This window comes from Heloderma suspectum, chromosome 1, assembly GCF_057233095.1.
Source record: "Heloderma suspectum isolate Gila_16-S chromosome 1, 16-S_ref, whole genome shotgun sequence".
Classification (NCBI taxonomy): Eukaryota; Metazoa; Chordata; class Lepidosauria; order Squamata; family Helodermatidae; genus Heloderma; species Heloderma suspectum.
This window is the reverse complement of record NC_139458.1, coordinates 152,981,895-153,007,245: the sequence shown is the minus strand read 5'-3', so window position 1 is coordinate 153,007,245 and position 25,351 is coordinate 152,981,895. Positions and strand designations below refer to the sequence as shown.

At 40.9% G+C, this 25,351-nt stretch overlaps 1 protein-coding gene across 4 annotated transcripts in view; it reads right to left on the bottom strand.

Annotated features, from left to right (window-relative positions):
• Positions 1-25,351, bottom strand: part of SLC49A4 (solute carrier family 49 member 4) — a 136,913-nt gene that overhangs the window by 78,528 nt on the left and 33,034 nt on the right. For all 4 annotated transcript variants that reach the window (XR_014784045.1, XM_084807240.1, XM_084807253.1 and 1 more), the window contains exon 3: positions 2,806-3,074. Coding sequence is in view for 3 of the 4 variants with exons in the window: in XM_084807240.1 (XP_084663366.1) it covers positions 2,806-3,074 (269 nt within the window). In the remaining variant the exon portion in view is untranslated. The remainder of the gene's footprint in view (positions 1-2,805; positions 3,075-25,351) is intronic.

Sequence of the window (25,351 nt, the reverse complement as noted above, 5' to 3'; positions counted from 1 at the left end):
TCTTGTCACCACACAGATTCATATGAAGCTTCATTCAGGAGAAACAATGTTCCAACTCAAATGTTTTCAAGAAGTAACCAGCAAACATCTACGCGAATGAGAAATTCATTATCTGACTATGCTTTACCTGCCTAGTAGCAACTGAACTGATCTCAAGTAGCCGGTCATAGGAGCACTTAGCATGTAACTTTCTCACCATGCCAGCACTTGGCCTAATTTCCTTCTATTCTCAACTCTAATATTCAACTACCTTTCTTTTTTTCTTTTTTTACAATAAAGGATCTATAACCATCATATGAATACCTGGTAGGAAAAGGTTTTGTGATAAGGTAACGTCTCCTGAAGCTGCCAATACTGCTAGGTGCTCATCACTTTGTCTCTCCCTACCCCCCAAAATATGTTTTTCCTTTAAAAAAATCAGTGCCTGCCAGGGGTGCTAAGCAAAGGGTAAAACAGTGGCAAATATACTGGTATCAAGCTCCATTCAATTAAGTTGTAAAGAATGTGAGGGTACATTGGTATGGAATTTATTTACTACAACATAAATGTCTCAAAACCAGGGTAACATCACTTTTAGCCATAGTGAACTTGTAGTTTATAACCACTTCATTTCTAGCAGCATCAGGCAGTATCATCTATTTACAGTGAAGTCAGCTAGTCATTGCTAACAGGTTTATAGGATTATAGTCAAAACGGGGCTACTGAGAAAGAAGAAGAAAGAATCTGCATGCTCAGGGGAACCCAAGTTTTGCAAAAGTACAAAAAATATTTAGGAAAAACCCTAAAAGGGTTTTAAAAAACCCACAAAAATTCAGAAGAGCCCAATGATAACTGAGCATGCTCAGTGGTTACAGAATACTGGGAGGGAACTGTACACCAGGAGAGGGAAATGAATGATGTATTCTGGAAGAGGTCATGACTAGACGCTGGCACACTGAAGAGGAGCACTCTATACTGTAACATTTTGTTTCAAATACCACCTCCTATTTCCCTTTGTCTGGAAAAATGAGTATAGGAATGCAGAACAGGGCGAAGCAGAGAGGGAGAGGTGGGATTAAAATATCAATAAACTAACATTTATTGAATCATATCCTACTAACCTAGTTATAATACTGTGGCTGTTTGCCAGCAAGCAAGTGGTTTTACCCAAACAGTAATTCACAAACAGAGAACACATAAGTACATGTTTTAGGCATGTGTCTCAAATTTTCCGGTTTGATTGGTTGAAACACACACACAGTATGTAATATACCATCTGGCACTGAAGATTAGGAGAAAACAGGGAATATATTTACAGACATTTTCCTTGGGGCAACATTTACGTAAAGTAATATGTAAAGTGGTGGCAGTGGGGTACATATATTACACAAAACCAGGAGTTAACACATAAACATCATCATGTCTAGAAATACTTCCAAGAACTTCTCACATTTCAGGAAAAAAGAAAAGAAAGGCCACCATGCAAAGCAATGAAGCGTCAAGGCACTGCTCTGAACAACACTTCAGACTATCATCTGAGAGCTTCACCATACCTTTTAAAACATTTGCCAAGTAACAGAGAAGAATGTTTTAACCAGTTCCAATACAAGAGTTTTGGAAACCACTGGGAGTCAAAATTCTTCTCTGAGAAAATCATTCACTTTTACATTATTTTTCATGAATTCCTATTATTTGGTCACTTGTTACAAAATTAAATCAAGTGTCTTTAGATATATTTTAATGGTTCTACATACAAACATGATACTCAAGTGGTTTTCATCTCCAGTTAGGTCACTAATATAAAAAAAGCTTAGGTCCTATGGACTATTTTTCCTTTGTATTGCTTTACAATCTCTACTGCTGTATCAATACCATCTTGCATCACATCCATACAAGAAGGAAAATGTACAGCAGTCTTCTCAGTGGCTAGCCTCCAGCTCTGAGTCTGCCTTTCTTAGAGATACACAAAGGACCAAATATTTTCTGACTGAGGGGGGGCAATTGTAAAATTTCATGTTCAAATACTGACCACTAGAAGATAGCTATGAACACAGAGACAAGGAAAAGTTATGCTGGAACTTGTAAGTCACATTTATTTATTAAATTTATCATATTGCCTTTCTTAAATAATGAAACAAAACAGTTCTTCTTCTTCTTCAAATGACCCCATGAACAGGATCCTAAATTCCTGTTGGATCCTGCTCATTATTCTGATGTGGTGTTCAAATTTGGTCAAAATCAGACTAATATTTTTTGTTTGGGCTGGTATAAGTGAATGGGGCTAGGCTAGCATGGAGTATTTTTAAGAAGCAGTACTTTAAACAATATTTTGTTTTATTTGATTCTGTTTTAAAGCGGCTATCTACCATGGATCCATAGATTCAGGCAAGATACAATCTACATAAAAGCAAATTTATTTGCTAGCAATTCAAAATTGATTTACAATGGAAAGTAAACCACAGAGTCTTAAACGGCTTCTGGATTTTACTGATGTATGAAAAACTGAGCTGGTATTGAAATGCTGAGAAAGAGCAATAGGTCAGTTTTATTTTAACACACAAGCATTCTGGTAGAAAAATGTTTGCCAAGGAGATTGTGTAGGTAGGAAAATCTGGAACTGATTAACTTTGGAATGACTGGTATTATTCAAGAAGAGAGTAAAATCAACAGCTACACACTACACAATTGATGTTTCGCGCTTCAGGTAAAGGGCAAATAATTCTAAAGCTCATAGTAATGGCGATTTCAAGAGAAGTCACTAGAGGGCAGCAGCAAACTCATAACAGATGTCCTTAAGTACTAGTGTGATTTTTACTTCTCTAATACCTGCATATAATACAGCCTCAATCCGGTCCTTTATATGTTCAGAGCTGCTTCCAGGTGGCAGTGGAATTGTAGATGTGCCATTCGGCCCTGGAACCACCAAGGGTCCTACTAAAAATGCACACGCTCCACCAAGGTAACCGATCAACGATGCAACAGCTGTGGCAGTGGCACGCTCATCTGGTGAAAACCACGTCGTAGAAAGGAATGGAGCAGCACTACTTACAGTTGGGCCTGCCAGCCCATTCAATAGCTGCCCTCCATGAATCAGCCTGGAGAGAAAGCACAAAACAGACATTTACTTGCCGGGTACAATGCCCTGATAGTGCCCTGAGAACTTGCAGGAAGGGAGGAACTCATGAGAAACAGGTTATGGAACTCATGTTTGCTAGATAAAAATAATGATCTGAAGCAGCCTAATCCTCTTGCCTAGTTATTATTTAAAATGCTTTAAGATCACTGTAGTTAATTAATCTTTTCAAGATTTTAAAAGATACAGTAATAAACTGATGTAGGTTAGAATTTCCTATACTTCTTTCCTGAATGCAACTTGAAATCCAATTCTATTTGCAAAATGTAACGAATCACACTCAGTGGGAAGCTTCCGTATGATTAAGTTTCTCTAAAATAAAGTTAGCAGCTCCTACACAGTGAAGGAAACATACACGTTGCCAAGAGGAAGTTGTCCTTCCAGTATGAATTCTATATGCAATTTTTATTATTATTTATGGATATGCCATTTGTACTCCAATATTCAGGGGGAGGGGTAATGACAGATGTTAGCCTTTTGGTAAGAATTTGAAATATCAAACAGTCAAAGATAAAAATGGGAAAAAAGCATGAATGCTGACAATTCTTCACCAGGACTGTATCCACTGGGGGATTTTGCTGTATGAGCACAGAAAATCAGAGCAAATCTGAAAGTCTTATAACGTGCAATTTAGGTAGAAGTCACTGTCAGAAGCAATGTGAACATGTAGATTATTCTTCCTTTTAGTTAAATATTGTAAATAAACCTCCTGAAATCAAGGATTTCAGAACAAACCTTTAAAAATATTCAGAGGGGAGGGACATCATACAATGACATACCTGCTGAAGATTTACATTTGTTGTTGTTGTTCAGTCGTTCAGTCGTGTCCGACTCTTCGTGACCCCATGGACCATAGCACGCCAGGCCTTCCCGTCCTGCGCTCTCTCCCGGAGCATGCTCAAGTTCATATTCATTGCATCCGTGATGCTATCTAGCCATCTCATCCTCTGCCGTCCCCTTCTCCTTTTGCCTTCAGTCTTTCCCAGCATCAGGGTCTTTTCCAGGGAGTTTTCTCTTCGCATTAGGTGGCCAAAATATTGGAGCTTCAGCTTCATTATCTGTCCTTCCAATGAGCAGTCAGGGTTGATTTCCTTTAGGATGGACTGATTTGACCTCCTTGCAGTCCAGGGGACTCGTAAGAGTCTTCTCCAGCACCACAGTTCGAAAGCATCAATTCTTCGGCGCTCAGCCTTCCTTATAGTCCAGCTCTCACAGCCATACATTACTACTGGGAAAACCATAGCTTTGATTAGACGGACCTTTGTCGGCAAGGTGATGTCTCTGCTTCTTATTATGCTGTCTAGGTTGGCCATAGCTTTCCTCCCAAGGAGCAAGCGTCTTTTAATTTCATGGCTACAGTCACCGTCTGCGGTGATCTTGGAGCCCAAGAAAGTAAAATCTGTCACTGCTTCCATTTCTTCCCCTTCTATATGCCAGGAAGTGATAGGGCCAGATGACATGATCTTCGTTTTTTTAATGTTGAGTTTCAAACCAGCTTTTGCACTCTCCTCTTTCACCCTCAACAAGAGGCTCTTTAGATCCTCTTCGCTTTCTGCCATTAGGGTGGTATCGTCTGCATATCGGAGGTTGTTGATAATTCTCCCGGCAATCTTAATTCCGACCTCTGATTCATCCAACCCGGCATTTCTCATGATGTACTCTGCATATAAGTTAAATAAGCAGGGTGACAATATGCAGCCTTGTCGTACTCCTTTCCCAATTTTGAACCAATCGGTTGTTCCATCTCTGGTTCTTACTGTTGCTTCTTGACCCTCGTACAGGTTTCTCAGGAGACAGGTAAGGTGGTCTGGTACTCCCATCACTTTAAGAATTTGCCACAGTTTGTTGTGATCCACACAATCAAAGGCTTTAGCATAGTCAATGAAGCAGAAATAGACGTTTTTCTGGAATTCTCTTGCTTTCTCCATGATGCAGCGAATGTTGGCGATTTGATCTCTAGTTCCTCTGCCTCTTCGAAACCCAGCTTGTACTTCCGGTAGTTCTCGGTTCGCATACTGCTGAAGCCTAGCTTGTAGGATTTTGAGCATAACCTTGCTGGCATGTGAAATGAGCGCAATTGTGCGGTAGTTTGAACACTCTTTGGTGTTGCCCTTCTTTGGAATTGGAATGTAAACTGACCTTTTCCAGTCTTGTGGCCACTGTTGAGTGTTCCAGATTTGTTGGCATATTGAATGCAGCACTTTAACAGCATCATCTTTTAGGATTTTAAATAGCTCGGCTGGAATACTGTCATCTCCGCTAGCTTTGTTGTTACTAATGCTTCCTAAGGCCCACTTGACTTCACTCTCTAGGATGTCTGGCTCAAGTTCAGTGACCGCACTATCATGGCTATCAGGGACATTCAGATCTTTCCTGTATAGTTCTTCTGTGTATTCTTGCCACCTCTTCTTAATCTCATCTGCTTCTGTTAGGTCCCTGCCTTCTTTGTCCTTTATCATGCCCGTCTTTGCACAAAACGTTCCCTTGAGATCTCCAATTTTCTTGAAGAGATCTCTAGTCTTTCCCATTCTGTTGTTTTCCTCGATTTCTTTGCATTGTTCATTTAAGAAGGCCTTCTTGTCTCTCCTTGCTATTCTCTGGAACTCTGCATTCAGTTGGGTATATCTTCCCCTTTCTCCTTTGCTTTTCACTTCCCTTCTTTCGTGAGCTACTTGTAAAGCCTCATCAGACAGCCACTTGGCTTTCTTGCATTTCTTTTTCTTTGGGACGGATTTCGTTGCTGCCTCCTGAACAATGTTACGGACCTCCGTCCATAGTTCCTCAGGCACTCTGTCTATCAGGTCTAATCCCTGAAATCTATTCCTCACCTCCACTGTATATTCATCAGGGATATGATTTAGGTCATACCTGAACGGTTTAGTGGTTTTCCCTACGTTCTTCAATTTAAGCCGAAATTTTGTAAGAAGCAGCTCATGATCTGAGCCACAGTCAGCTCCAGGTCTTGTTTTGACTGACTGTATGGAGCTTCTCCATCTTTGGCTGCAAAGGACATAATCAATCTGATTTCGATATTGACCATCTGGTGACGTCCATGTGTAGAGTCGCCTCTTGTGCTGTTGGAAAAGAGTGTTTGCTATGATCAGCGTGTTCTCTTGGCAAAACTCTATTAGCTTTTGTCCTGCTTCATTTTGTACACCAAGGCCATGCCTGCCTGTTATCCCGGTGATTTCTTGACTTCCTACTTTAGCATTCCAATCCCCTATGATGAAGAGGACATCTTTTTTTGGTGTTAGTTCTAGAAGGTGTTGTAGGTCTTCATAGAACCGATCAACCTCAGCTTCTTCGGCCTCAGTGGTTGGGGCATAGACTTGAATTACTGTGATGTTGAATGGTTTGCCTTGGATTCGTACTGAGATCATTCTATCATTTTTAAGATTGTACCCCAGTACTGCTTTTCCCACCCTTTTGTTGACTATGAGTGCTACTCCATTTCTTCTAAGGGATTCTTGCCCACAATAGTAGATATGATGGTCACCTGAATTAAATTCGCCCATGCCTGTCCATTTTAGTTCGCTGATTCCCAAGATGTCGATGTTCAATCTTGCCATCTCATGTTTGACCACCTCCAGCTTACCTTGATTCATTGATCTGACATTCCAGGTTCCTAAACAATATTGTTCTTTACAGCATCGGATTTTCTTTTCACCGCCAGACACATCCACAGCTGAGTGTCCTTTCGGGTTTGGCCCAGCCGCTTCACTCTTTCTGGCGCTACTTGGAAATACCCTCTGCTCTTCCCCAGTTGGGGTATTGGACACCTTCCGACCTGAGGGGCTCATCTTCCGGCGTCATCTCTTTTAGCCTTGTGATACGTTCCATGGGGTTTTCTTGGCAAGAATACTGTCAAGACCTCTGTTATAAACTAGCAATAAGACTAATAACTTGCTAATATATATTTTGCACAAATGATGGCCTTGTATGCAGCAGGAGCATCCCAAGGGAAAACCCAGAGTGTTGGTAAATTCCATTATTTACTTATTTTCTGTGCTTAATATAAAATGTGAATATGCTGCATCTCAGGGGAAAGCCCTTCTAAACAGACTTACAAAATATAATTAGCTCCATATACATGGCAGGAATATTATGTTTCCAGTGACTTACAGTACAATCCACTTGCAACGCTTCCAGTCCAGGCCCCCAATGATCTTTCTTTTACCCATCCACCTCTGATCCATTCTGCCATGCCTACCAAAGGTGTTCTCAGCCCTCATGCCTTCCCCAACTCTAGCTCCACCTCCCTCCTTAAATGGTATGATACCTCAGGCTGTGAAACTTTGTTCTAATGACAAACATTATCTGAATCTGAACAGCACTCCCTTTCAGGTATGGTTTACAGTAGACTGTCTTGACTGTTTTCCAAGCCCTTCACATCTGCATGACAGGCAGTAATACAGCAGGTCATGGAGCTGGGTCTAAGCACAATGGAGGGGTGACTGCTGCTGCTTCTCCCTCTAACACAGAAGTGGAGAACCTCGGAGGTGGGTCAAAGTCCGCTCCTCCTGGGTTCCCCAGATCGCCATGCTCCCTTCCCCTGGCCCCGCTCCCTTCCCCCACCCTCTATTGGTTGGTGGTTTCCTGGTTTTTATGCAGGTTTTTCCCCATTCTAAAAAGGTTGAAATGTCTCACCTAAGGCTTGGTTACTGGCAGTAAGAGCTTTAAGCTACAAGATGCGTAATACTATTTTTTGTATTTTGGGCCCACCCCTTTTGTCCTTGGGCCCACCACTGGAATGCGGCCCCTGAGAGCTTCTCCAAAATTGAATTCAGCCTGTGGACTGAAAGAGGCTCCCCATCCCTGCTCTAACAGCTTCAGCAATGACAGAGGGATGGGGCTCTCTGCTTAAGCTGTATCCATGCACAATGGAGGAGTGCCCAGCTGCTGCTTCCTGCTCCTCTGGCGGCCTCAGCAGTGGCAGCTGGTAGCGGAAGGGAGAGGGGCTCTCAATGAGATCTATATCCAGGCATGATGGAGGGGTGCTGGACTGCTGCTTCCTCTCCCTGATGGATGTAGCAGTTGGTAGCAGCCGAAGGCCAATTTCTCCAGCAATGGGATTGCGGACATAAGATGCCAGTGAAACATTAAGCAGCCATATGCTCTTCCTGGAACAAAGTGCAAAACTAAGCTCCTAAATGCTTGACAGAGTATCAAACATAGTACTTTTACAGAGTACTTTCGCAGTGACAGTCATATTGGCCTTCTCCCAATGTAGTCAATTCTGTCCTATCTAATGTAATTCCCCAGTAAGCTTAACCATGTTCATTATCTGCTCTATAATGAATGGCACATCTCTAGGTGGATGTAAAGACATTCCATTGTATAAGTAGCTGCATTTCAGTGATGATTTAGAGATACAAAACTTGAATTAGCAAAATCACTTTGGACTGAAATCTGCAATTCTGTGTAATTGTATTCTAGAGCAATCTGTTACTAAGAAATAGCCTCAAATACTGCCACACACATTAGGGTAGTGCAAACAGACTCAGACTGCACTGTATGTGTAAACTGGAATCTTTGTGTGATGGATGTGCTAAGCTGTATTATCACTGGTTGCACACTGTACATTTAATTTTCACTGACACTGTGCAATAAGCAAAAGTGGGAAAAACTTATGTAAAGGCAGACCAGTGGATTGTAAAGTTCCAAAGCCTTTTATCGAAACATTATCATCGGCAAATACAAGGAGAGTGACACGCTGAAGAGCCTCAATTGTCACTGTTCTTGCAATGTTTAATAATAAGGCACATGACTACTTAACATCTTAACAAATAGAAAGACACCTTGAAAAAGAAAAGTGACAGCTACACAACAAAGTCACTCCTCCTCCACTGACTGGAAAAAACAAACATATTGGAGAAAGATAAAGTTGCTGTTGCTATCAACTGAGGTGTTGCTAGAAGCCCCAAACTTACAAGATAGATCGTCCCTACCCATGTGCCTTTTTCGCAGTATTGTAATCAACATGTTGCTGCCCCTTGAAAGCATTAGCTCCATCTCACCCCACCCCACCCCACCCCACACTAGGCCTGGTCAAAGACATTTTGCTGCCTAAAGCAGAACCCCAAGTGCTCCCCACGTGTCCTCTCCCATATATTCTTGTGGCAACAGCATAAAGCATACATGATGTTTAAAACTCAGGCCTCTTCCCCACCCCAATTCCCACCCAACACACACATTAGTTTAGTGAACTAAATTAGCTACTCCTTTTAACATCCTTTAATGATTTTGTGATTGACTTGTAATCATTTGATCATTTAATGACTTGTCCACCCCTAGCTTTATAATGACTGGTGCAGTCACAATCAGGGTGGTTAAAGTACAGGTAAATGAAGGGTGGGTAAAGTATGATAGAATGTGTAGAACTACCCAGCAGGAGCTAGATGACAATATCCTCTCCCACATATATTGCAACATCTTCATTGACTCTCAAATCATTCCTAAGCTGAATTTAAAGTGCTGGTCTTAACCTTTAAACCCCTATACAGCTTGAGACCCAGGTAGCTACTGGACCACCTTTTTCCTTACTAGTCCACCCAGCATCTAAGGCTCTTCTTCTAGGTACCCTTGCCTTCTGAGGTGCAGTGGGTGGTGACTTGAGAGCAAGCCTTTTTGATGGTGGCCCCTCCTCTTTGGAATGCCCTTTCCATGCAGGCTTGCCTATCTCTTACATATAGGCACCGGGCGAGAATATTTTTTACTTTCCCAAACTTTTAAAGAACATGTTGCTGTTTTACTGGATGGTATTTGTTGATGTTGTGTTTTAGTTGTTGTAGTTCTTATATTTTATAGATATTGCATTTTGTTTTTATGTTCTTACATAGTTAGTCATCCTGGCAACTCTCAAATGCACGAAGATGCAGGATATAAGTGGAATTAGTAAATAAACAAACTAATTCCAAAGAATATTCAGGATTGCCACCAAGTCTTATGCATGTTTACTCTGAAGTAAGTCCCACATATACTGCTCTGAGCAACTTGGAGGAACAGTAGGACAAAAATGCAACAAGTAAGTGATAAATACTTGGATGCAGGGTGGGCCATTAATATTGAAAGGATGTGTTGAAAAAACAGGGGTTAAGTCTCAGGGGATTTGTGGCAGATGCTTTCATGAAGGGACAACCATCAGCTATTGCAACTGGGCAAACAGGTATCCAAGGTGCTGGTCAGCTAGACTGGCTCACCATTGCCAGGGCCAGAGGATATGTCTGCCTGAAAATTGCAGCACTCAGCAGCATCTTGGGGGTGGGGGAGACAGTCTGCCATCATCAGAAGGAACAGGAAGTGGACCATAGCTTGGCATGAGGAAGATGGCACCTCTTCTCACTGCACAGCTTGATAATTATTTAGTTATTTATTTGCAGATTTCTAAACCACTTCTCAGGAGCCTGCACAAGGCATTGTACAAGCAATAAAATATAACAGTAATACAAATGCATAAATCACCATTCTTAAAAATATATACACATACACCACTTAAAATGAATAATACTAAAAATCCTCAGGAGTGCAATTAATAAAAAAAGCATATTGAAATTAAAAAGTCTTCAAAGATCTGGCAGCACGAGAAGGAGGAAAAATCAAACAGGTAAACTGTTGGGGTGCTGGTACTGTGTCCACTACTAAGAGCACTGTTCTAAATTCCACGTTATGGAAATAAACCTAGGCTCAAGCTCCTTAGCGTGCCTCTCCAGGACAAGGACTGGGATACAACAAGCAATGATGCTGAATGCTGCAATTATCCAGGTCAAAATAAGAATTTATCTAACTCAGCCAACCTCAATCAGGTGCCCTCCAGATGTGTTGGGACTATAACTGCCATCATCCCCGGACAGCATAGCCAGCGTATCTGGAGAGCACCTGGCTGGGGAAGACTGGCCTAGTTCATAACGCTTGGATGCAATATCAAGGTCTGAATACAGAGAGTTTTTCTACAGCTTGGAATATAAAATGAGGTTCTGAATATGAGCACAAAATGACAGGGCTGGTCCGGTCCTACCATTAAGCAGCTGCATTAGGCATCAGGTGCTGGGAAGTAGGAGCTGTTCTCTCCCTGGCTGTTCTCCCCGAGCCACCTAGGTTGTTCTTATCCTCCTGATCCACCATTCTGGTGGCAGCATTCTGGGGTCTACAAAGTGTGTTTGGGCTTGGTGGCTAACAATTCTGACTAGCCAGCTAGAATATACAAAAAGTGCTTGTGAGCACAAGCATAGACCATTTCTCTTTCCATTGAGAAAGTACAGCCTCCTGTCCCAATGAAAGAGAAGGGCTTACAAGACAGATGGCATGGGTTCTGCACAGTCCCAAGTCCTGAATCTCCGTTTTGGGAAATTCAACACTATCCACATCTCCTTTCAAAGTATCATGTAAACAACTGAGGAACAGGCTCCCTCACCCCAAAAACTCAACTCTAGTTTTTTCCCAGTCTTGTCCAGCATCTTGTTACAAAAATATTTGCCCCTACAACTCTCCAGCTCCTTTGCCTTAAGCATGCTGGGGTTTACCCCCAGCCCTAGACAGGGCTTAATTTGTGCCTGAGCACAGCCCAGAAGGAATTCATTTGCAATACCAGGACAATATATCAGTAAACACAATCCTTATCCTTCTCTCCATCCCAGGTTTTCCTTTTTTCTTGCAGCAATTCTCCTTCTGAGTTTATTTTACATCTACCCCTGGGCAGGATAGAAAGAGCAGATGGACTGAGTTGCTGTAGTGTAAAGCTCTCTCTACTGGGACATAAACTGGGGATTGAGGCAGAGGAAAAGGAGATGGAGGCAGCTTGTTCTCAACCAGGAATGCACCTTGCAGCAGATGTCAAGTCCAGGAAAAGAGCAGGGCTTGGGGAAGTGTGAGATACTCTTCCAAGGTGGAGAGCAATGGAAAAGGGCAAGGAAGGAATTTTAAAGTGGCACTGCAAATTCCCACTCAGAAATCACAGCAATGACAACAGAAACTGGTCTGGTAGCCCAGTTGACTGGCTTAATAGGAGAAATCCTGTCTCAAAAATCCATTTCAGGTATTTCTGTCAGCCTAATTTACAGTGCACTCCCATGCATGTCTACTCAGGCATAAACCCCATTGAGGTCAATGGGACTTACTCCCAGGTAAGTGTACATAGGATTGTAGCCTTTGTAGTTATAATGAAGTCTGGACAGCTGGCCCTGGGCATTCTTACTAGCCAAGATCAAAAAGACCTTTTTTGCTTCTGGTGTGTTATAAAGTGCTATTGTCAGGTATATACATTTCACTTTAAATATTACAATGAACATCTAAAATCTGGTGAATGTCAACATTCACATGTGAAACTTAACAATTCCAGATTTATTTTGTGAATGTCATCACTTTTATCTTCCTTTGTCAAAGGTATATTTTCCTCTCCTATTTGATACAACATGCTTTGGGGGAGACTTGTGGTGGCATCACACCAATGTTAATTTTCCTTAATCTTTCATTTTGCCTTATTCTATGAGATTTGTGATTCAGATTCTATTCTTAAGGAGCCTTGAAATCAGCCATTCACCCACTGTGTGTGACAATCATTCCAGGTGAGTAATTTACCAGATCCATCACTCAAACTGTGTGATATATGAAGTTCATGTAGACAGCAACATTTTTTTTTTTGCACTGGTTAAAAAAAAATCATTTGTAATTTGGTTTAATTCTAGGATCGCCAATGAGGTACCCACAGATCCCTCTCTTGAAGCCCACCAGGCTCCCCGCCCCTCCTAATTTTTTGTAAATATTTTTATATATAGTTACACACAAACACACACACACACACCAGGAGGCTGGCATGCTGCAAAGTGATACACTGGCCCATGGGAGCCCTAGAGTCATTCTTAGAAAATAAGTGTGAGGGGGGTGGGTTCAGCCCAGCACTTCATTTTAAAGTGCACCCAGCCACCCAGAAAAGGGGGGGGGGAGTAAACTGGGGGGCATCCTGGAGGGCTAGATGGGTAGTGGTGGGGGAACAGGTGAGTGTATTTTGCCTGCGCTGTGCGAGTGCCCCTTTTTGTGGTGTGCATTATCCAGTTTTCTTGCTTGTTTTTTGTTTTCGTGTACTGTGTCTTTTGTCTGGAGAGAGAATGTGTTTCACCTGATTGTGCGTGTGTGTTTTTGGTGGTGTGTGTGTGTTTTCTGTCTTGGTTTTTTGGGTGGGTAACATAGATAGGTGTTTTGTCCATGTGTTTTTCTGAGCATCACCTGTTTGCCTTCCTTAAAATGGGCAGTTTGTTGTGGTTTATGCGGGAAACATGTGATTTGGCATTTGGGTCTCAGACCCCACTTCTATCTTGTATTCAGTTTCTTGGCCAAGGTACTTGTGTCTGAGGCTCACCAGTCTGCCTTTTGAGAAATGAATGTTGGAGCAAAGAACCGTGGGTTCAAAAGAATGTTTTGTGTTTTGGAGCTAAGATCCCACCTCTACCTTGTATTCAAGTTCTTGAGCAAGTTATTTTTCTTTTAGCCTCACCAGTTTGCCTGGGAAACAGGTGTTTTGTGACTGGCCATACCCACTAGGGCAGCCATTTTGTGAGAGCACCCACAACACTCTCAAAATTCCAAATATGCCCATCAGCTAAAAAACCTGAATGTTTTTTTCTTTGACATTATGTAAAAGCAGTAGTCATGGACGGATGTAAAAACCAGGTGATAGGCCAGGGATCAAATTTATTCTGGAAGAGGTTACAAGTAAAAACTGCAAACCATATAAAACCCAACAACTTCATTTCCCAGTATTTCCAGCTTTTATGCATTCCAAATACCAAAACCAGAAACCCCATGTGTTGGGATATACACTTTGACACTACCCCATGTGTTGGGATATACACTTTGCCTCGTTGAAATCTCTCTACTATATCATTGTATTAATTTGCTGATTCATGAAGTCTGTCTGAATTACGCCACTTTTCATTGGGTTTCTTTGTGTATCTCTACCTTATCTTCCTAGGGACAGACAGAAAGGAAATACTCATAATATGGTTCAACACATGTAGTAATCTGCTAGTATTCTAGGAGACAAATTTGCAGCAGCTAATATAGCTGACAGAGAAATATGAACACAACAGTATCAGGGCATTTTGCTGTTTGTTACGGTGTGTTATTATCACTGCAGCAGATTTCACCCTGAAAAGACTGTCAGAACTCTTTCTTACAGACCATCATCAGTTCTAAAAATTGCTCTGAGATTAGAAGCATTTGTTACCGTTATTTCCCCATTTTCTTCTTGTTTCTGTTATCCAGAAGGAGCAAAGAGCAACTGCATTTTCCCTCACTGCCTCATACTGTAATTTAAGTTTGATTCTGTAATGCAAGATGTCTTTTGTATGAAAGATGAGGATAGCAAGACAATTTTCTTCAGCACTTGGCCCAATAGGAAAGCATTTTTAAGACTGGCCAAGCTAACAGTAGCATTTTGATCGATTCCTCTATCCTGAGCTCTGCTCTCAGGTTTGAACATTATTTTTCCAATATTCAGCTAATTATTTTCAGGTACCAAGCAATGTAGGGAGTATTGAGAATTCAATCCCAGAGTGTGAAGCTTTTTATAACAAGCTCGAAACTAAAACTATGAAAGGAAAAGGGAACATTTCAACAGAGGGAGTTATGAAATAATCAATTACTTAACCTTTGCTTCAAGACTGAGGCCTGTGAAAGCCAAACTAAAACACCTGATTTTCTTTTAACAACCTCTGCAGTCAGACCAAAGTCCTGTATTTAGCATTAAGTTTGCATTAGCTTTTCTCTGAACTAGTAAACTGGGAAGCAAGCTCACCTTCAAAGGACCAAGCAACTGCAGCTGTGTTTAAACACACCCTACCCTTTGATTCAGGAGAATCCCCAAAGTTTGTATAAATAAGCACTTTTTTTTTGTCCATTCCACCTGGTACTAAAATTCATTTGTAAAGAGGTATAGTGGGGGTGGAATTATGCATTAACTGCATTCTGTTTTAATAATATTTACAAGGTAAGAGCAGGGAATACTTAAGTGCTTGCCTCCTGACAGTGATGAGACAGAGATATCAGTTCACATTTGGAAGTATTAAGTCAACTCAGATTCAGCAGCTATCAAGGGAAGAGTCTCAGGACTGCTTCACACATTATAACATTAGGGCAGTATCCAGTGCTGCTGCTCCACTTACGCCACTGATGTAGCACTAGTATAAGTGACCAGTAGCATATGCTGGCATGACGGATTTCCCCAGAAAACCCATCACGCCAGCATACGCTATTGGTGTGGTGCCAGAGGTTGCTTACACTAGCAACACATCAACTGCATAAGCAGAGCAGCAGCACTGGATACTGACAGTGTGAACCTTGTGTAATTCAGGGATACGCAACCTTTTGGGCCTGTGGGCACATTTGGAAAGTTGAAAAACTGTCCTGGACACAATCATAAAACAGCTGCCATGGGTGGGCATGGCCAGTCACAAAGGACAAGTAACCTGCCCAGAGGCATTAACAGGAAATTAAGATGGCAACATCTAGAGGCTCCCACTTCACTTTGAAACAATCCCAGTACGAAAATATTAATAAAAAATAAAAATAGGAAGGAGTAGGGTGCCTTGGTGGATAAGAAAAGTGTCTAGGGGCCAACAGCAACGCTGTGTGTGTGTGTGTGTGTGTGTGTATGTGTTTAAATGTTATGGGGTATACTGTTGTGTACATGTAGTGTGCATGCTAATTTTACAATATGTGACATGACCCTCATTCCTACTGGTAGCAGCTCTTTCAAGATACACTAATTTTAATCAATGAGTTCATTTAGGTATTTTCAATTACTGCATGAACTAATCAACAAGACTAGTGCAAATAGTGCAAGAATCAAACACACTTTTCAAAATATTAGTGAATATGACATGTATGAAAACATATTTCAAAAAATGAAGTATTAAGAATTATTTTATATTATAGTGTTAATAGTTCCACACATTTTTAAAGGAACATACAGCTACTGCAACCAGATTGTTAGCAAGAGACACATGTTCTTAACTAAAGCTCTCAGTTTAAATTGATGAGTTATAAATACAGAAGCATATACATACATAAACAATTATCAAATATTATTCCACTATAAGTGGCAACCTTGCTTTTGCTATAGCTTGAAAACTAATATTCATATATAGACATAAAGCTTGAAAAATAAAGGGCTTTTTTGTTTTTTGGGTTGTTTTTTTTTTGCAGAAACTAGTATTTCCACCTACCAATTTAAACTTGGAATAAGTGTCGATTTCCATACAAATAGTTTTTGAGGATAAATGACATATTTATACTGAAAAAGTGTTATATGCTTACTAAATATTTATGAAGGCAGCTTATATGTTTAGGTTCATTTTCAATACATGTAGTCTTCAATACACTGGGTAACGTACAAACAATTTTGCTCAGTAATAATAAAACAAACACATTGTGGGTAGAAAGTAGCAAAATAAGTGAAGCCCAGTATATAAGCCTTTTTGCTGAGCAGAAAGAAAAATGGACCTTTATATGAAGGTGCTGTCTGTGGCTTGATTTAGGAACTACTCCTGGCTACAAAAGAATTAGCAAATAGGAAAATGGCCAACTTCAGTCAAGGATGGTTTTGATGCTGAACATGGTTAGCTCCTCTCACTTGTATTTTGGGCTTCTTTGTTGCTGTTTCAAAGAAAACTTAAACATTCTGAAACACAATGGACTTCTGCTTCTGAAGTAATTGGGGGGAAAAATCTTGTTATTTAGAAACTGTTTTAACTGAACGCCTGCCAAGCAAGAGTCAAGGATTTGCAATGAAATGAACACTGCAGTACCAGGCCAAGACAATGGCATCTCTGTCAGGCATTCTGACAGTTAAAAGGCAACAACATAACGATGCAGCAAGACCCCTGACAGTACAGTGACAAATTCTCTCAGATCCTCACATCATAATACCGTGTTATTGCATAGCCATCACAGCTGTCAGACATTTGAGAATGTTTCTTCGGTCAAAGCTTCATCTAAGTTTGAAAGACAAGGGCACAGAGAATCAAAGCTAGCAGGCAAGCATGTGTTATTAGAAGACCACTGAGGTAAGAAAACAAAAACAACACCCATCTTAACATTTTTTTGTTTTCTTCCACGATCCCACATCTACAAAATAAATACACATAATGAAGGTATAAACTCTTTAATGTAACACTAAGGAGATGCACAATGACTTAGCAGTGAACAATTTCTAACAACATGAGCTGACTTGATGAATACAATTGGACTAATCAAAATGGCATTACGTAAATCAGGTGTGGGCAGAAAGTAGATGTCCAGATGTTTTGGACTTCAACCACCAGCACTCCTAAACATTGGCAATGATGGCAGGGGCTTCTGGGAGTAGAAAGCCAAGACGTCTAGACCTTCTGCCCACCCCTGAAGTACATGAATTGCTTGTGGAAAGAATCATCACAAGGCAGAAAGCTTCTGGAAACTGGGAGAGCACAAGCTCTTCCCCCTGCCTCAATTTCAGTTTATCAATGTGCCTTGATAAACATTCTGCCAGTTTCAGCTGCTACACAACAGAGAGGCTCTGAACACCACCAATGAGCAACATCCGAAGAAGGTTCTCTCTTGTCTCCTTCCTGAAATCCTGGCTTCAGCTGCTGCTCGGAGGGACTGCAAGCCCCTGTGCCAAGGAGTGGCAGAAGAAGCTTTCTCCAGCTCTCTTTCTCACTGCTGCAAAGCAATGACTGAAGAATTCCCATCTCTCTTCCCTCCAGGAACAGAGGCAGGAGCATCCTGTGCCAGCGTCAGCTGATGCCAGATAGCAGCCAAGAAGTCTGGCCACCCTTTCCTGCTCCAAAACAGGACAGAGTGAGGTAGAGGCTTGCTGGCTTGGCCATGCCCGGCCAGGTTGGATTATTAACACTTAATAAAACTTAAGTGTTATTTAATGCTTGCTTAAAATTTTTCCAGTATCATTAAGGAAGTTATCCATCTCCCTAAGCCAGCTCACTTCCCTAACCAATCCTATTATCTAGTTGCCCTTATCCTAACTACACCGCCCCCACAGTTAGCATTGTCAGATAATTTCAGATGTGCCAGCCTAACATTTTCCTTCTAGTCAGCAAGTAGGATATAGCCAGAAGAGGTCTTTCAATTGCTGCACCCTAAAGACTCACAGCTTCCTGAACTCAACTGATTGTACCTGACAAATCTGGTTTCAATTCCCTTATAGGACCATAATGATAGATTCTCATAATCCTCTGGTAAAACTTTACCTCATGGTTTTACTCATTCTCCACAAAGACATCAACAGCTACATTTACTTTTGTAACAAGTGTTTCCACCAGATGTAGTTCTTTGGCCGCTGTCTATGTCCTTGGAGCAGTCACACAGTAAAGGAGATGTAAGCCTAAATTCTCCCTAATTCCAACAAAATCAGACGCAGAAACAGTGCACGGAGTAGGCCCTTTCCATGTAACAGCAACTAAACCAGGACCACCAGCCTAAGGGCACATCCTAGATGCTCCAGGTTTAAACCTGGCATTAGCAATGCAGTGCAAGACTTATTCCTGTAAGAGCCAGAAATTCATGTGGTCTTCACAAGTTGAGCCAAACGGCCTGCCTTAAGTTTTGGTTCATCTACTAAGCACTTCTTGCTTAATGGCCCCATTTACAAACTCCATTACAAAATATCTCCCTCAAAAGTTTATTGCTCATTGCTAAGTATATATATGCTGGTGGTTCAATGGTTTCCTTTCCTCACAGAAACTTGGCATGTTAACATTTTCACCCCACCAAATGCTTTATTGATTTTTATATGAAGACCAGTAACCCAGTGCACTGAATACAGCTCACAAATAATAAAATTATTAATATTCTAAACTTCACTAGGGGCTTTTGCCCAAAAAGGAGAGTGCTTTAAAAAACCTGAAATGAATTAAACACACTGCAGCCCAAACCTAAAACCAATCATTAGGTCATTAAGACATTGTTGTTTTATAATAAGCTACTTATTATACTCAGGAAGAAGACAAATGCTTGGCATATATCCATAAAAGACAGATCTTCCCCTGAGGCAATGGTTTATGTTCTCTTCACAGGTAAATACATATAGGCACTCAAACTAAGTGCACTACAAATGACCTTAAGACCATAAAAATGATTCAGTTCCTAACTCAACCCAACTTCTCAACTTTTAAAATCAGATGTATTTGAAGGGGAGACAAAATAAAAGTGAAATAACGTAGAAGTTACATATACAAATCTCATATTAATAAGTACTTTGTTTTATTACACAGACCCATTTCATTCTGATTTTTGCAGTTTTAGTTTCACAAAGCTATGATAAATTTACGTATTATGAAAATGGTCAAAGCCAAACCACAGAGGACAGACATGTTGAACTTTTCTTATGGAACTCTTAAGCTGGAATTGTGAAAGCCTGAACTTTTCATTCCCCTTAGAAAAAACTATCAAGTGAGCACTAAATCAGATTATCTGAAAACAATGGATTGCTTTCCACTTAAATCCTTGTTACAAAGCTCTCTAAATATATTTCATTATTTCTTTTTTTTTTCTATTCCGAGGAGTCAGGCTGAAGTTGACCTCAAAAGCTTGATATTGAGTCTCAAACTGTCAACTCTGTGTGTGCAAATTTGATGTCTGGAAAAAATAAATTTAGAGCTACAATTTCTAAAAAGACTTGGCCTGCACAGAAGAGTCACATGGAGCTCAACCATTGTCTGCAGTTGCTTATGCTATCACAATTCATTTCAAATTCAAGCTTTTACATTCCATGGTTTTAGTTGCTACTTATCTTTTATCTTTTAAATATATGATGCATTTCAAATCCAAAGTACTATCAATGGTAGAAGTACAACAGAAGGACACATTATGACATAGCAGGATAATTAGCAAATTTATCATGTTCAGCTTAACATGATGGACATTTTTCATGGGCAAATAAGTAATCTCAGCTTACAAGACTTTTGTATATAGAGAGCGTAATTCCCACAGTGCAGGCAGCACAACAGACAATTACAGGGGATGGGTAGTATCCAACTGTAACTGTCCGTAAGCAGAAAAGACACTACTGGAAGACCGGATTTCCCTTCCCTCCTGCAGCCCCTCCAAATTTGCTTCAGAGGGTTGGCGAACCCTCCAGACCAGATCTGGATAGTGTAAGGGGAAAGAGAGGAAGAAGTCTGCTCTTGTGATTTTGACAGAACCCAATGGGAGATATGGACGTGATTGGATCTTGGAATTGTTGTCGGTCACAAGCTGAACATGAGCCAACAATGTGATGTGGCTGCAAAAAAGGCAAATGCTATTTGGGGCTGTATTAATAGAAGCATAGCTTCCAAATCCCGGGAAGTACTCATTCCCCTCTATTCAGCCCCGGTTAGGCCTCGTCTTCAATACTGTGTCCAGTTCTGGGCACCACACTTTAAGAAGGATGCAGGCAAGCTGGAGAGGGTTCAGAGGAGGGTAACAAAGATTCTCAGGGGACTGGAAACAAAGCCCTATGAAGAGAAAGAACTGAAGGAACTGGGCATGTTTAGCCTTGAGAAGAGAAGACTGAGGGAAGATATGATAGTGCTCTTCAAGTACTTGAAAGGTTGTCACAGAGAGGAAGGCCAGGATCTCTTCTTGATCATCCCAGAATGCAGGGCATAGAATAATGGGCTCAAGTGACAGGAAGCCAGATTCTGGCTGAACGTCAGGAGAAACTTCCTGACTGTTAGAGCAATATGACAATAGAACCAATTACCAATTGCAGTCACTGTGTCCAGTGTCCAGTTGGAGAAGGATTGTGCCCACTGTTTTTTAAAGTATGCTGGAAGGGTAATAAATAGCAAGTCTGCTTGCAAAATCAGAGACAGCAGTTATTCCCCAACTCTGAACCCACTAGATCAAATTCTGGAAATTGGAAAACCCAAATTTGAATATTTGCAAATTGCATAAGCTTTGCTTACCAATATGCTGATGACACCGATCTCTACTCCTCCTTTCCATCTAATTCCAAGGAAGCTGTTGCCATGCTAAACCAGTGTCTGTTGGCAGTAATGGACTGGATGAGGGCAATAAAATTGAAGCTTAATTCAAACAAGACAGAGGTACTCCTAGTCAGACAAAAGCTAGATCAGGAAATAGGGATTCAGCTTGTGCTGGAGGAGGTTATACTCCTCTTGAAGACACAGGTTCACTGCTTGGGTGTACTTCTGGATTTAGCCCTGAGCCTGGATGCCCAGATTTCAGCGGTGGCCAGGAGTGCATTTGCACAGTTAAAGCTAGTGCACCAGCTGCCCCCCTTCCTTGAGATGTCTGACTTCGCCACAGTGACATATGTCTTAGTTACATCCCGTTTGAATTACAGTAACGTGCTTTACGTGAGGCTGCCTCTGAAGAGTGTTCGGAAACTTCAGCTGGTTCAAAGAGCTGCTGCCAGACTGTTGACTGGGGCTGGCTACGGGAAGCATTCAACTCCCCTGCTGAAACAGCTTCACTGGCTTCCCGTCTGTTTCCGGGCACAATTCAAAGTGCTAGTCATGACCTATAAAGCCCTATATGGCTCGGGTCCAGGTTATCTGAAAGACCGTATTTTCCCCTATGAGCCTGCTCGTGCCTTAAGATCTTCAGGTGAGGCCTTTCTTGCGGGCCCACCACTATCACAGGCTCATCTGGTGGGAATGCGGGAGAAGGCCTTCTCAGTGGCTGCCCCAAAGCTCTGGAATTCCCTTCCCAGGGAGGCGAGAGTGGCACCCTCCTTGGTATGTTTCTGCAGGCAGGCAGGCAAAAAAAAAAATTGTTCTGGCAGGTGCTTGTGGATAGTCTGGACCTGTGAGAATATGATGGATGGGTTTATATTGTTGTTGACATTTAAAATTTTGATATTTTATATAATTTTAATATTACTGATGATTTAATTATATTTTAACTTTTGTATATTTCTATTTATATGTTTTAACTGTATAAGTTTTAATGTTATAAAGCTACCTTGAGTCCCAGTATTTAGGGAAAGGTGGGATTTTTAATAATAATAATAATACAAATTTATGTTATCATTGGTTGGAATGCAGTTGGGAAACTGAAAGCTGAATGAACATAGAAGGGAAGCAGGGACTGGAAAGAAAAAGCAAGGGGTTAGTCTGAGTAATGAACTGCACAGATTATGAAATATCTGCTCCCTGAATGCCTCTTCAAGTTTCTCTTGGGTATCTATGTCTTGCATTGATATCTCTCACCGATTTTTATGGGTATATATTTGTATGGGTATATTTTATGGGTATCTATGTCTTGCACCTGTCTCTGCAACCAGGGATCCTGAGAAGCTGTTTAAAGGGGGGGGGGGGCAGAAATGTTCATTTTTTTAAAGGACAAACAAGGACTAACATAGAAGTGAGGTGCAACTAAGAATCAGAAAAGTTATTTTAAGGATACTTATAGATGTAAGGTTGCATCTTCACTCTTCCACTGAATTTAAGCCATGAAAAATTCCTTGATGTTTAATTTCCATTGCTGGTAAACTGTTTGAAAATTGAGTATTTTTATATAGTTAGCTGTGTTGTGAGCAACAGCAATGGATATTTCAGCACCCTGACCTAATGGCATGCATCTTATTCTGCAGAGAAGAGAGCATTAAAGACAGAAGGTAGTAAAAATCCAGTGTTCATAGACCTTTTAAATCTGTGGACATCCATGAGCGATTGCCATTAGGGTTTTATGGCAGTTTTTAATCATGCAGTTCTCAGATGATAGAAAACTAGATTTAAATTGATAATGCCTTCCTCTAGGTCATTTAAGTAACCTCAGATTGTAAATAGTAACCGAGACAGGTAACCTTTAAATCAATAATTTAAATATTTTATCTCATTGCTAACTGGAAAGCTGGGTGATTAAGACTGACTCACTTTTTCACAAATTGTACATTTCTGACCTACAAGTGTCAGGAGCTGCTCTCTTACATGGTGAACCATTGAACAGCAGGTGGCAGCTTGTCAGTGAAGAACCATCCAGCCCTGGACTGACTCCATGAATCCAGGCTGATCATTGGATCCTTCTGGACAAGAAAGGGTATAAAGGGCTTCCTGTTTCAGCTCAGACATGCTTGAGCAGAACAGTCTGAGCTCTGGCATATTTATCTTTGATTATTCTTCAGTCCTGACTTCTGGTGTGTCCCACGCCCATGGCCCAACCCTGACACGAATGTGCATTATTAGAACTCCCTCTCCATCTCTCTCTCTCAAGACCAACAAACAATGCTTTCACTAAAAAAGAATTCTAAACTAAGCTTTATATTAAATGCTTCACCAGTAGGGATTAAAATAATACATAATCCACTGCCTAAGAGCAAAACACTTGGTGCTAAACAGCAGGAGTTAAAGAGTTTATCAACACAATCTGTCTGAAAATGGCTTGTAGAATATCTGTAAGGCCACACTTACCAAATATGGATAAATAAAAAGTCATATTTGGGCAACTGTACAAGACCCCACATTTCAGTCCCCATGTATCTGTTAATGGACAACTTTGGAGATCATACTAGACCATGGTTTAACTTGATGCAAACAAGCCTGGCCTCCTCAATGTCTCGAGCAATTCCCCCTCTCTTCACCTATGCCCGCATGCCTGAGGAATGTTTGCTTTCACTTTTAGTTAACTGCAGCTTCCCATACCATCCAAACCAGGAACCATACTTAATATTAACTATGGCTAGTTTAAATAAGACTACTTCAGAAACCATGGCTTGAAGTTGACTTGTTTTAAATGAACTCGAGTTAATGCTCACCACAGGTTGTCACTTCAGGTGACATGACAAATGACAGTTATCTAAAAGCTTTTAGTGTGGGAGGATGTCGAAATGAAGAGGAAGCGTGCAAGCTCAGGAAGAGGCTAGGCTCTTTTATCTCGCAGTAAACCAGGGGTGGACAACTTGTAGCTCTCCGTATGTTGTTGGACTCCAACTCCCATCTCTACCCAGCATAGCCAATTGTGAGGGGTGAGGACAGCTGCAGTCCAACAACATTTGGAGGGCCATAAGTTGCCCACCCTGCACTAAATGATGGTTTAGCGTTATGTCCCAATATGGCCAGTAAGTAATGTAGTCCTCCAGGGCACTCCACAGCAGCCTCTTCGTGCCAATATGCACACATCCAATTCTTTCACTTCTTTCCATTGAATTCTAGGGAAGCTGTTGAGGTTCTGATTCAGTACTTGAAGTAAATAATGGACTAGACTGGAGTGAACAAAGGGAAGCGAATGACGGCAAAGTTGTTCCTAGTTAGGAGAACTGCTGATCTGGGAATAGGAGTTCAGGCTGTCTGAGTTGAACTCCCCTTGCAAACTCAGGTTTGCAGTCTGGGTGTACATGAATCTGTATCTGACATGATACCTGACTAGCCAGACGGAAACACCTAATCTAATTTTGTGTATTCTAGGAGAGAAAACTGCTACTCTTCCATTTTGCGTGTGTTAACAAAAAGGAGCTTCTAGTAGCGTGACAAATAGCTTAGGCAACACAAGTCAGAGATCTCAATGATTATTAACTCTTCCAAAATCTCAGTGTCACATGTTTCCTTAAAAGAACCTAATAGAATCACATAAGATTTCCAACTGAGGAGCAAAAGCAAGCATAAACATGCTTAGGAAAGCATCCTAGGCTTTAAAAAGCCAAAAAACATAGCACATACCTATTTTAAAAAGGAAGAAAGAGAGAAGCTATTCCATTGTGGCATCCAACTAACTTTATTCAATCTGCAAATATCTTATTTCAGATTATTATAGAACGACATTATGGTCTTTCTGTAATAGACAGCAAAGGCACAACTCCAACTCTTGTGAAAAATCCATTATTTGTATGCCACCTTCTCATACAATTATGCCTAAGATGGCTCACAACCCCCCCCACACAAACAAATAGAACTAGACAATTAAACACAACAAAAACTCCAACACAGATATTGTCATATTTCAGCGGCTGTTTGATATATCTTGAGAAGCAACAACAAAAAACCTTCCCCCCCCCAAAAAAAAATTATTGACCATGTAAAAAGACATATACAGGTATTGGTAAAGAAAGAAATGGCGTTTTTTCTCACCAAATTAGGACAATTATGTTATTATACTGCCACCTATTCGGTAAGAATATAAAAGAAAAAAAAAATCAAGATTGCTCACTGCACAAGACGTCTAAGTTTCAATAATACATTGTGTTACAATGGTTATGTGCACAATCCAACTAACTATGAATAGGAGATTAGGAATTTATGGTAAACT